Here is a 12492-nt window from a genome sequence, read left to right on the forward strand (position 1 = left end):
GTTTGCTATTAACTGATATCTATTACTAGGTAGTTGTTAAGAGTAGTAGCTGGTTTATTACAGAGTACATCAAGATGCTTGAATTATTATTTTTTGGCATCTTGTAAATTAGAAAATTTTTCTTATATTATACAATTGTCAACACTGTTTTGCAAGTAGCCTGTAAACTACGTGAATCAAGATAAACCGCATTTAAGCGGCAGACTCTGACTTAGGAGGCATAATTATAAATTCTCCTCCCATGAAATTCGAACACTTGTGATCAAGAGAATAGTTATCCTTTTTAACCAACTGAGGCAATACTAAAGCCTATTATTTGTTTAGGTAGTTCCGAACAAAGTTTCATAAGATTCAAATTTAATCCTAAAAATTCTATATTTATTTTGACTTCAATTCAATTAATTACAATCAAACTAATTTTTAATTTAAAAAAAAATAAAAATTATCAATTAATTGACGAATAGTTCTGACTCCGTGTTCCGATGACCGCAGAATCAGGCAAGGTACAATTTCGCCCTCATTCAATTCTGTTAGTATTTTGATTTATTAACTCATGTTTTTTTTATTGTATTTCACTTTGATTTATGGTCTTGCAAGCTTCAAGTTGGACCATCACCAATACAAACATGCTTCAGATGGACTAAAATTAATAATAAGCTTACTGGTATACCTACTCAAAAGTAATTGACATATGCGCGAGAGGTCCAGGTCATTTACGAGAGAATAATGAATAATTTACCGATAATTAATAATTTCGGAACCTAGCATTTTTCTGCTTGTACTTTGGGACAGCTGATTAATTTTGTTTAAGCAAATTAGGCAAAGCTTGAGGCAGCTAAGATTAGGACGAGATATTCGTGTTTTCGAAACTTTGGTTATTTCAGACACCCAAATTCATGCTTCAAATAATGGTACTGATACCTTTCTTTATTGTGGAGAATAGGGTTTTGGGCTTATTAAGCTCTTTTTCCCCTTTTTCAACAAATGAGGATGATGATGACATGTATGAGTTTATTCAAGAGGATTACTATCGTGGTTTGGGTCCGAAAAAGCCAGGTGATTATTTGATTTTAATGGATTACGTATTTGTTTGGCGTTTTTTAAATAGTCCGGATAAGGTTTAGCTGCTGCTGTAGTAGTGTTATGGATGTTTGTTGAGATTGTTATGCTTTGCAGGGCTAGGTTAACTAAGGTTTTACACTAATCATTAATTTCTCAAATGATATTCTTCAGTTAATCCCTTACATTTTATTTCACTGAAATGAATTCTAGCAAATTTTTGATGCAATTACTACTGATCCTGGCTGGCCGGTCCCGGAGTCATATTGTTTTTTTGTCTCCGCTAACGCTATTTGATTCTTTTTCTTTTTTAAAAAAAAATTGGTGAGTTGAAGATTTTGAATGGTTTAGGTTGATTTTCATATTTTTAATCAGTATGGGGTTGTGATTGCAAATTTGCTGAGTGCAAATGTTAGGCAATCATTCCCATTTTGCCACTGTGTGTTGATGATGGCTCTGTCTAGTAGGCTTCCTCTCCCACAAGGCCCCGTTCAAGCGAAGCTATGCTTGTCAAATTTGACATCTGGTAGCCTTCTAATATTAACTGTAAGCTTCCCCATTATACATTGATTTATTAATTAACAATAAGCTTACTTGTAATTTGGGACATCATGTTGATTCATTTATTTTAAGTAAATTAGGCAATGCTTGATGCAGATAAGCAGAGATTAGGACGAGATATTCGTGTTTTCAAAACATCGTTTATTTCAGACACCCTAATTCATGCTTCAAATAATGGTACAAATACTTTTCTTTATTTTTGAGAATAGGGTTTTGAGCTTAATAAGCTTTTTTAAGCTTTTCCTCCCCTTTTTGACAGATGAGGATGATGACATGTATGAGTTTACTCCCGGGGATTGTTATCTTGTTTTGGGTCCGAATAAGCAAGGTGACTATTTGACTTTAATGGTATTATGTAATTGCTTTGCGTCTTTGAATTTTGAAATAGTCCCGATATGGTTTGAATGTTTGTTGAGATTATTATGCTATGCGGTGGTTGTTACAGATGTAATATCTATTAGTGACAATTGAGAATTGGGCATATAAGGTCTTCAAGACTCGAGAAATCCGGGAAGCAGAAGAAGCAGCTTGCAGGGAAAGGTTATCTAAGTTTTACACTGATCGTTAGTTTCTCAGATAACATTTTTAAGTTAATCCGCAACATTATAATTCACTGAATTGAGATTATTATGCTATGCGGTGGATGGAAAGGAGGTAGGTTTTATGTTTGCTTCCGTCAACTGATTTAAGATTAGGCTGAATTGGTACTTTTGACTTGTTAGATTAGAGAATAAAATTGTTTCAATTATGCAGGCTGTAATTCGCGTTCGATTCCCAGACAATCACACATTAGAACTTAGAAGTGACATTTCATCCATCAGAGACCATTCACCTCTTATATGATATTCTCAAGAAAGTTCTTGCACGCCCAGAACTCCCATTTTATATATGTAAGCATTAAGGATATAATTTATTTACTTTCACTAGGCCGTAAATTGTTTAAAGTTATTACTTAAAGCATTTGATCCTATTTCAGATACCACTCCTCCTAAAAGCAAATTAAGGATGTGTCCTGGGACTTCTACTCTGCTGGCTTCGCTCCTGGTGCAATTGTCTACTTCTCACAGGATCAACCAAAAGGTTAGTTTACATTCTATCATCAGTTCATGAATAAGTATCTGTCTGGTTTGGAGTAAACTTACAAACTATAAATCAAGAAGGAAAGAGTGCTTGATCATGGTCTAAAAACATATATGTCATTTGATTCATCCGAAGAACCATTGTTTATTTTTTTCTGTCGATTGAACTATAATGATAAATATATAGAATAATTGTGCTTTTAGTCTCTGTATTTGCTATATCCATTTGTTTGGTAATATCTATTAGTTGCAAACACCCAACTAGATGGATATTGGTCTCAGCTTTCTGGCCTGTCGAAATTTTCATGCTTTCATATTGCAATATATGTTCCATACCCCATGCACGATATTGTGAAAAGCTGTTCTAGAATTCAGTAAAGACATTGGACTGCCTACTACTAACTGATGACTCACTTATATGGTTTCATGCAACCAATTTCTGATGATAAAAACTGTACGGCTTGTATATTATATTATTAAAGTTAGATGCTTTGCTGATATCTACATGTCAAAATAAAAAATAACGAACTAGAAAGAAAAGGATGTAGAGATTCACTTCAATGTGAACTCTATATCCCTGTCCCATTGGCCATATAGGATATGATGCATCTACTCTATTAAATGCCTTCTTTTTTATTTATAGAATTAATAATGGAGTGTAATATGCAAATTGCAACATTACTTTCTCGTAATTGTACACTTTTTCTTTATGTTTATATAGCGCATAATTGCTCGATTCTTGATAGTGGTGTTTAGAATATTCTAGTGAACATTAGAAGAACACTTAGTGTCATATACTCATATGACTCTTAGAAATATATGTTATAATCCAATTTTTTATGTTTTCCATGCCTGTTTATTTCCTTAAAAAATATGTTGCTGTCTTGTATACGATATGAGTCTAGAGAGGCTGCTTATGGCTTCAGTACTATTGCATGGTACTATGGTAGATTAAAAGCAATAACAGCAAGATACGCCAAAAGATTTTGGTTGTGATTTATGGTTCAAAGGAGGGCAGACTGAAGAATGATGACACATGTACAAGTTTAAAATGATGTTAGAATAAAAGGCACTTTTCCATACAATTTGTGATACTGGGTATGAACCTATATTTGCACCACTGGATTGTCGGAACACAGTTTTCGACCATTGAACTCAATTAAATAGTAGTTTTAAATTTTTGCATAGTGATAAAAAAAATCCATTAGCTATCTGCACAATAATGAAATATTGCACTTTCACTTGCACATAAAAGTAATTTTGCTTACCACACCTTTTACTTATGTGGCAATAAGGCTGTTGTAACTTGTAACCATCGATATCAAAATGTTCTAGTTAATTAAAATCGGATTAAAAGAACCTTTGCCAACTTAGTTTCTCAAAATTAAAACAAATTTGGGTTTTAAATTGTTTTAAAGTTGCATCATCACGACCACATAAAACAGCCATAAAGATAGCAAAATGTTCAAAAATTCAAATTTTTTGAAATGAACCATTATTTACCTTGAAGTACCATTATATTCTTGTATCACTAGTCATTATATACTTGTACCGTTGTCATTTCCTTTGTTGTAACCCAACAACGTAACTACAAGTCTACAAGTTCCTTGTAACTAAAAGGAGTTAGTTTGGTTGCATGATTCTAATATTGAACAAAGTAACTTGTGGCTGCAGGACAAATCTAGCTAGTTATCTAGTCTAGCAATGGTAACCATAAGTTACTTAGTCCATCTACTGATAATAAAATGTAATTTACCAAGGTTAACTGTGTCACTTCTAGTTGCATAGTGATAAACCAAACAGACAAACACACATTTATTTACCTAGGAACTATACAAAGTAACTTCATTCAAAGGAAGTTTTAGTTGCCGCAGTAAACACAAATTTGATGAAAGAAATAAACGAGGCCTTAAACACTAATCACTGATTTCTTTGATCCTAAAAATTTTTTAGTGTTTAAAAATTGAACCTTTTTACTTTTCACTCTCACCCCATATATGTCATTTTAGTGTTTATAATACCAATACCAATATGTTCCTGTTTTTTAAATTTTAGTATATGTATATCAAAATTCTACAAATATGTCATGCAACACCAGAGTCTCAATCCCGTGTCTATATGGGCCAAATATTGATTCACTAGCTTAAAGTTTAAATAGTGGGGAAATCCATTGATTTTCAACTTTCGAGTTCCTTCCTACATACAATTGACAGGCATCTTGCTCCCCCTCTTTCATAATGATGCAGGGAAAGAAATTAAAACAAATTTTTGTTCTTGATAGTGCTTCTACGGTTGATTCAACCAAGCCTATATTTTTTATTTTTTTTATACCATTAATCCTTCTTTATCCTTGTCCCGCCTCACGTAATTTACTTTCTAGTAAATTTCTGTGTGTATGGAATTTTAAATTGTATTTCATGAAGTTCTGGATTTGATTTTAAAAGGATATCTGAGGAATTCTGGTATTTTTGTTATAGTTTTTGTCCCTGGTTTATCTTGCCAGATGAATATAGAAAAATTGTAAGAAGTCAATGGTGTCATTATTAAGTCGCCCCTACTTGTGCATCTATTCCACATTTTTTCAATAATATTTGTTATTAAATCTTAACCAATGTATATGGCTTTTATTTTTCCTAGATGACAATGTGGTCAATGAAGCAGTTTCCTTAAAGGAGGAGATCATTTCATTGAAAGGGTTGATCAAACTCATAGCTGAACAAGTGGAACCTGTCCAACCAACCCCAGAGAGTTCAGAACCAGTAGGAGAAACCCCGTCCGTGGCTGTTAAAGAGCACAAGTCTGCTGATAAAAAGAACATGAAACCTCAATGGTTAAAAATGTGACATCATGTCCAAAACCGAGTTTTCTTTACATCTTTTTGTAAATAGATCCATGGTTATCACATCTCAACTTATATAGATGTTTAGTTGTGTGAGAGGACATCAATATATAGTCGCCTTTGTTGAGCAACTATTAAGATGTTCCAACAGTATAATTCTGTGTGTCCTATGTTATTCCAAATCTTCTCTTGGTGATGAAATGTGATCCATGCTGTACTGATTTATTTAAAAAATTTAGAATGGTAGAGATGCCGATCATGAGTTTTAGTGTCAACTTTTGAGTGAATAAGTAACGTGATAAGTAGATGAATACTTAGAAGTTAAGTGTTTGGCTAAATGTCATAATTATTTTTACTTAAGTTAAAATAAATTAATTTTAAATACATTATCCTAATTTGTTAATTTTTAATTTGAAAGACATGTAAAAACATAATTTTTAAAATAAAAGTTTATAAAAAACAAAAAAAATCAAAATAAGTTGAGAAAAAAGTACGTCGTTGCTAACATTCAACTTATCAGCTTATAAGTTGTAAATTCGACTTATAAATTGGGTCGACAAACTCGATAAGTACTCACGGGTTTATAAGCAAATAAGTTATTTATTTTGTTCGGCCAAGCAGCTTTAGAGCATCTCCAACGGTATAACCTAAAACTATTAGCTAAAATAAAATTTTATTGAACCTCTAAGCACTTTTACTTCAGTGGTATTAGCTATAATCATTAGCTATATTCAATTTTTTTTATTAAATTCAAATATATATATATATATATTAGTTAAAATAAAATTATAATATTTTATAAAATATATTTAATGCTAATAGTAGAACATTTTTATATTTATGTCAATATTTTAAAGTAAAATTTATAAAATAAGAATAGATAATTGTTAAGATTGATTGAAAATATAATAACATACTTAAAAATAAATGGAAAAAATGATTAACAAACATTACTATATATAAATAAAATATATGATGACTAAAACATATCTTTTATATTAGAATTTTTATAAATTTAGTTAAAAATAAAATAACATTTTTATATTTAACATTACATAATATTTATTATATTTTAAATACAAATATAAATAGTGAATCTATACATATAATAAAATAATGATGAAAATGTATAAATAATTTATATATATAATATTATATATTATATACATGTACACACAGCTACTTATCAATTAGTTATATAAACCTATTTTCACACACTATTAACATTACATAAAAATAAAAATAATAATATATTAAGATATGGTTGATGAAAAAGAAGTTATAGATACACATCTAGGGTTTGAGCAAATTAAAAAAATAAGGAAAATGACGATGTAACAATATAGAGGACGTAAAGAGGATCAACAAATATACAGTTGGAGTGCTTAAAATTAAGAAAATAGCTAAAATAAATGTCACGTACCTAACAGAAGATGAGTGTGGTTGGAGATGCTGTTAATAGTAGGCAGATATTTACCTCTTAGCCTGATGAATTCCTAACTAAGTGTTGTTTTTTAACCTGGATTAGATATTGTTATTAGTGATAATTGATAATTGTGATTAGTTACAGTTTGTAGAACATTTGCTAATATACTAAACTAGGACAGTTTTGAAGAGTCTGCTGGGGCTAAAATCATTCCTGGCCTTGGGAGACAGTACAACGTGGAAATTAGGTAGCAAGATTCCCAACTATTTGGCACTGGACTACAAATCTGCAATGTTATTTTAGTATTATCATGCTTGAGGAGGGCCCACAAGAGCCTAAGTTATGATTTATTAGTGGGAGACCTGGAGTGTTTTATTATGAAGCTCGTTTTAAGCAGTAAGTTGGCATCTACTTGGATTATAAAATGTCCCAAGAACTGGTCAAAATAAGTGGATTACAAAGCTCAATAATATTAAACGAATATTCGTTTGTGGTTTTAGACTAATATAGTTTTTCTGCTTTATTCGAAATTATTTTTGTATCGATTTAAGAATCATATTGGGTATAGTTAATATTAATTTAATATAAGTCATTATTTTCAAAATTGATATGTTATTATTATTAGATTAGATTCTGGAAGCAAGCACGGGATATATCTTGAGTAAAGCACAGAGAACCGGTATGGGCCACGTTATAACTATATTAAGCATTTTTTATTATTTAGTCAAATGTTTAAAGGGAGGGGAAATAATTAAAAAAATCAAACACTATTGAAGAAAAGAATTGGTCCATGTGAAACGTACAAAAACACAAGTAGAAAGGAATAGGAGGAGGGATTACATATCTGCTGATATCATGGTCAAGATTTTTACAATCAACTTGGTTTGAAAGTCTTGAAAAGAACAGCCCCTAAGAAGTTTCATTCATTAATTTCTCCGTGGGAAGATAGGTGGCAGTTGGCACTACGATTGCTCTCAAAATTGGCAATTTTACCTATAATGGTTGTAAGTTGCTCCAGAGATCTAATTTTAGAATCCGATTAATTTATAATTAATTTTTTTTATTAATATATTATATATTATTATTATTATGTTGTTTTAAATATTCTGATTAATAAATTTGACTAATTACCAATTATTTATCTAATAAATCTCCTTAATTACAGATTAATTAATTAATTATTGTAAGATATCTTTACCGACTAATTTTAATACCGGTTTTTAGAATAACTGGTGAAATTGATGATATATTAGATTTGTTTAAAGCACTAACACGTGGAAAAAATGACAAAAATAGCCGATTTTTGAAAAATTTTAACCAAAATAGTTATTCCGAAAAAAGTAGAGCTGCAAACGAACACAACTGAGCCGAGTTTTGTCCGAGCCGAGCATAATTTTTTTTAAAACGAGCCGAGCCGAGTTTAAAAACCGAGCCGAAAAAAATTGTTCACGATCGGCTCATTTATAAACGAGCTGAGCAGAGCCGAACACGAGTTTGCTCACGAACAAACGAGCCGAGCCGAGTCGAGTTGTCCACTAATAGTTCGCATATATTTTTTAATCAACCAAGTTTAAAGTATAATTTATAATTTTATAAATTATATTGAGATCAAATACTAATTTCATCTTGAAATTATATACGCACACTCACACTCTACACTTATTTCTTAATTCATATAATTTCATCAATTTATTTCACAAGTTGAGTTTTAAGAACAAAATAATTTTTATTTTAAATTATTGAAACATTCATAACTTTAGAAATTGTACATTATTTTTAAATTGTTATATCGATTGTCAAAAATTTAGTAACTTTTGATATTTCAGTTAAATTGGTTTAGATTAGAAAAGACATATAAAATAAAATAAAGGAAGAAAGACCTTTAAGTGGTTGAAAAATATAATTATTAAAAATTAATTTATGTTTTTTTAAAATATTATAATGTTATAATATATTTTAACAACTCACTATATTAATTTATTCGAAATCGTAATTTTGGTCGATTTTATCATAGACTCCTCTAATTAAAAGTGTGAGGTGAAATTTAGGGTTAAGTTTAATTATAAATTGTTTGTTAAAGTAATCAACCTCTAGTGATATGTATGAAATTAATTAAATTATTTGTTGTTTAAATATGTATTAAATTTTTATTAAATTAATCATTTTACTTTAAAATTAGTATTAAATTTTAGTTAAAAAAGTTTAAAATCTTTATATAAGTGATTAGTAAATATTTATTATATGTTATATATAAAAAATTTATCCGGGTCGAGCCGAGTTACAGAATTCGAGCTGAGTCCGAGCTAAACGAGCCGAGTACGAGTCGAACATACAAAAAACTCGGCTCGGCTCGTTTATTTATCCGAGCTTGTTTTTTTGTTCGCGATCGGCTCGTTTAAGAAAACGAGCCGATCCCGAGTTTTGTTCACGAACGGCTCTGTTCATTTGCAGCTCTAGAAAAAAATGGCCAATTTTAGTCGATTAAATAATGGGTATCCCAATTTGTATAAGATACTCTGCTGGTTGTTGGGTATTTCATATATGGGATACTCCACTGACAGTTGTGTATCTCATATAAAGTAAATATTAAACTGACAGTTGTGTATCTCATATAAAGTAAATACTACACTGACAGTTAGGTATCCCGTCGGCTAAAGTTGGTCAACTTTTCAAAAATTAATCATTTTTGTTAATTTTGCGTAAAAATAGGATAAATTTGTCTTTCACCCTCACACGTGGGGGACTTTTGTACATAAAATCTTTTGTAAGGATTAAGTACACTTTTCTTTCTCTCCGATTGTTATCATTCCTGACATCCATTTATTTATAGAAATTACTGTTCTATAATTTTTTTAAAATTTTTTGAATAAAAATTTAAATATTCTATTTTTATTCATAATTTTTTAAGAAAAAGTTATAAAACTATATTTTATATATTAATCATGATTATTTTATTTCTTTTAATTTATTTCATTTTAAATTACTTATAAAATTTATAAATTTTAAAATATTAGCATACAAAATTTGTATTTATATACAAATAATGATTATTTTATTTCTTTTAATTTATTTATTTTTAATTACTTATAAAATTTATAAATTTTAAAGTATTAGCATACAAAATTTATATTTATATACAAATCATATATAATATTGATATATAAATTAGATAGACTTTTCATATATATTTTGAATAATGTATTATATTCAAAGGTTTAAAGTAATTTGATGGAAATATATTTTTTTTTATTAATTGGCCTTTTCACCTCGTAAATAAATTTTATATTTTTATATTTTTGTAAGTGTTTTTGAAATTTAATTAAATTTATGTTAGATTAACATAAACAATACTCCATGTATATATCAACATTTAGAAATAATCATTATTCTTTTAATATAATTACAAATGTTATTATTGTTAGAAAAATATAATATTCTGAAAATGGTCATTCTCTAACAGATTGAGATTTTAGAGTATGAGAACAGAGTGATAGAAGACTCAGATTCGATACCTTCACATACGAGGTTTTAGAATAATTGGTTAGGGACAATTATTGAACATAGTACACTAATAAATCACACTAATAAAAATGGGAGATGCATTTAAAAAATGGGAAAAAAATAGAAGTTGTTACCCAATTCAGTAATGCTTAATGTGTCCCCGCCAGAAATGTCAAAAAGTCCGGATGTGAAAACCTGGCTCGATTTGATCCGGTCAAAATTCCGTTAAACCCGACCCGGTCAAAGTCTGGCCCGGGCTTAGGACCTCGACGTGCCCTATATTTCTAGGCAAATTCCGGCCCGCCCGGTCCGGTTAAAAACCCGGGTTTCGGCCCGGTCCGGTCTTTTGATCGGCCTGATTAAAATCCCGAAAAAGCCCGATTAAATCTGATTATTCTAATATTTTTTATATATATTTATGAATTCACATTTACTATAAATATAAATAATACTTTAAACACACATATGTTTACATATTTGTGATTAATAATATTATTTATATACTTTATTGCATAAATAATGAAAAAAAATAGTAAATACACTATATATATTTGGATAACAATGATAAAACATATTATTTTATAAACAAGTTTATTTTTTGCCAAACTTAAATTTTTCAACGAACTAATGTTTTCATAAAATGTTCCATATAAACTATTACATTTTTACGATGATGTAGTTGCTAACATATGGAGTTTTCGGAATCTCTAATAAAACTCAATCCGATTTAAATTAGAAAATAGTTCGGCCCAGTCAAAATTAAAACCTATTAGCCTGGTCCGATCAAAATTCAGGCTTTTTAACATCCGATCAAAACCTCGACCGGTAAACCTTTTGTACATCTCTTGTCCCTGCTCTCTAGCATTTCTTAGATGATTTTACTCGTCTTGAATTTGAAGGTCAGAAAGGTCATCTGCAGCCTGCCCCCACTACGACAGCAATGACATTGCAATTGCCTGATACAGTAAATAAATATTTATAAATAAATTTCATTCAACCACGAATGTGAATTCAATATAACGAATGTGAATTCAATATATGACTTAATTGATTAATTTTGATAAAAAAAAGAAGAAGAAGAACGATACAGTATAAGATATTAAATTTATATAATAGATATAACGGGAATTCGGGGGTCTAGATGTTGGGAAAAAGCAGCCCCTGTGTCTGTGTGAATGAATATAATAAAAACGAGAATATGGTGGGGGAGGGACGTGAGTAAAAATGGTGGGGTGCTAGCGAATGAGTTGTTATTCGTGTCAAGCTTTATTTTATTTACTTTTTAATAATATCAGGAATAACCCGAGCTGGAATAAAGGCACAGGGTCATGGGGGCACTGGGGTTATTATTAGACCCATATTTTCATATTTCGTATACTTGCATATTAAATTCAAAATTGATTCATTTAGAATTCGTACAATAACGTATTTGTATACTTTTATTTTGTCATTTCGTGTCGTATTTTCATATAAAATTGAAAAATAATATAAATATAATTTTTTAAATAAATAAATAAAAATATAAGTTTTTTTGATGGAAAATTTTACAAACATATACTTAGACTATATATATATTATTATAAAATCAAGTATCATTTAAAAATAAATATGCATATATTTATTATAAATATACATATATTCATTATAAATATTAATATTTAATTATATATTTATTTATGTTTATTTATGTCATGTGCTTCATGTCGTGTTCCGTATTCAAAGGGCAAACATAAAACCGATACTAAATATCGATCGTGTACTTTCGTATTCGTATACTTTTATGTTGTATCATATTCTAAAATGACAAACACAAACATTAAAATTTCATGTCATTTCGTTTCATGTTATTCGTGTCATATCTAAAATTATCGAATCTAGTTATTATAAAATTATAAATGGTAGGGGTGTACGTGATTCGGATCGAATCTGTTTTGGGGTAAAAGTCGAAACAAACCGCGAAGAGCGATTTTACAAATTGTCATCCGCAACCGCAAATGCGGTTATGGTTAATCGCGTCATTTGCGGAT

At 29.7% G+C, this 12492-nt stretch overlaps 1 protein-coding gene across 9 annotated transcripts; it reads left to right on the plus strand.

The window, feature by feature from the left end:
- Positions 1 to 372: 372 nt before the first annotated feature.
- Positions 373 to 5795, plus strand: LOC141712093 (plant UBX domain-containing protein 1-like). 9 transcript variants are annotated; one of them, XR_012571522.1, is made up of 9 exons: positions 373 to 503; positions 944 to 1056; positions 1524 to 1605; positions 1717 to 1797; positions 1880 to 1948; positions 2066 to 2160; positions 2374 to 2510; positions 2597 to 2700; positions 5337 to 5795. XR_012571522.1 is itself a non-coding variant. In XM_074514891.1 (8 exons), the coding sequence occupies exons 2-5, from the start codon at positions 1507 to 1509 to the stop codon at positions 2089 to 2091; spliced, it is 291 nt and encodes a 96-aa protein (XP_074370992.1). In that variant the 5' UTR covers positions 373 to 503; positions 944 to 1506; the 3' UTR covers positions 2092 to 2160; positions 2374 to 2510; positions 2597 to 2700; positions 5337 to 5795. The 9 variants fall into 9 exon arrangements, 3 of the variants coding, with proteins under 3 accessions (XP_074370992.1, XP_074370993.1, XP_074370991.1); XR_012571520.1 differs by having other exon boundaries at positions 1527 to 1605; XM_074514891.1 differs by having other exon boundaries at positions 944 to 1605; positions 1701 to 1797.
- Positions 5796 to 12492: the final 6697 nt, after the last annotated feature.

This window comes from Apium graveolens, chromosome 3, assembly GCF_009905375.1.
Source record: "Apium graveolens cultivar Ventura chromosome 3, ASM990537v1, whole genome shotgun sequence".
In the NCBI taxonomy this organism is placed as follows: Eukaryota; Viridiplantae; Streptophyta; class Magnoliopsida; order Apiales; family Apiaceae; genus Apium; species Apium graveolens.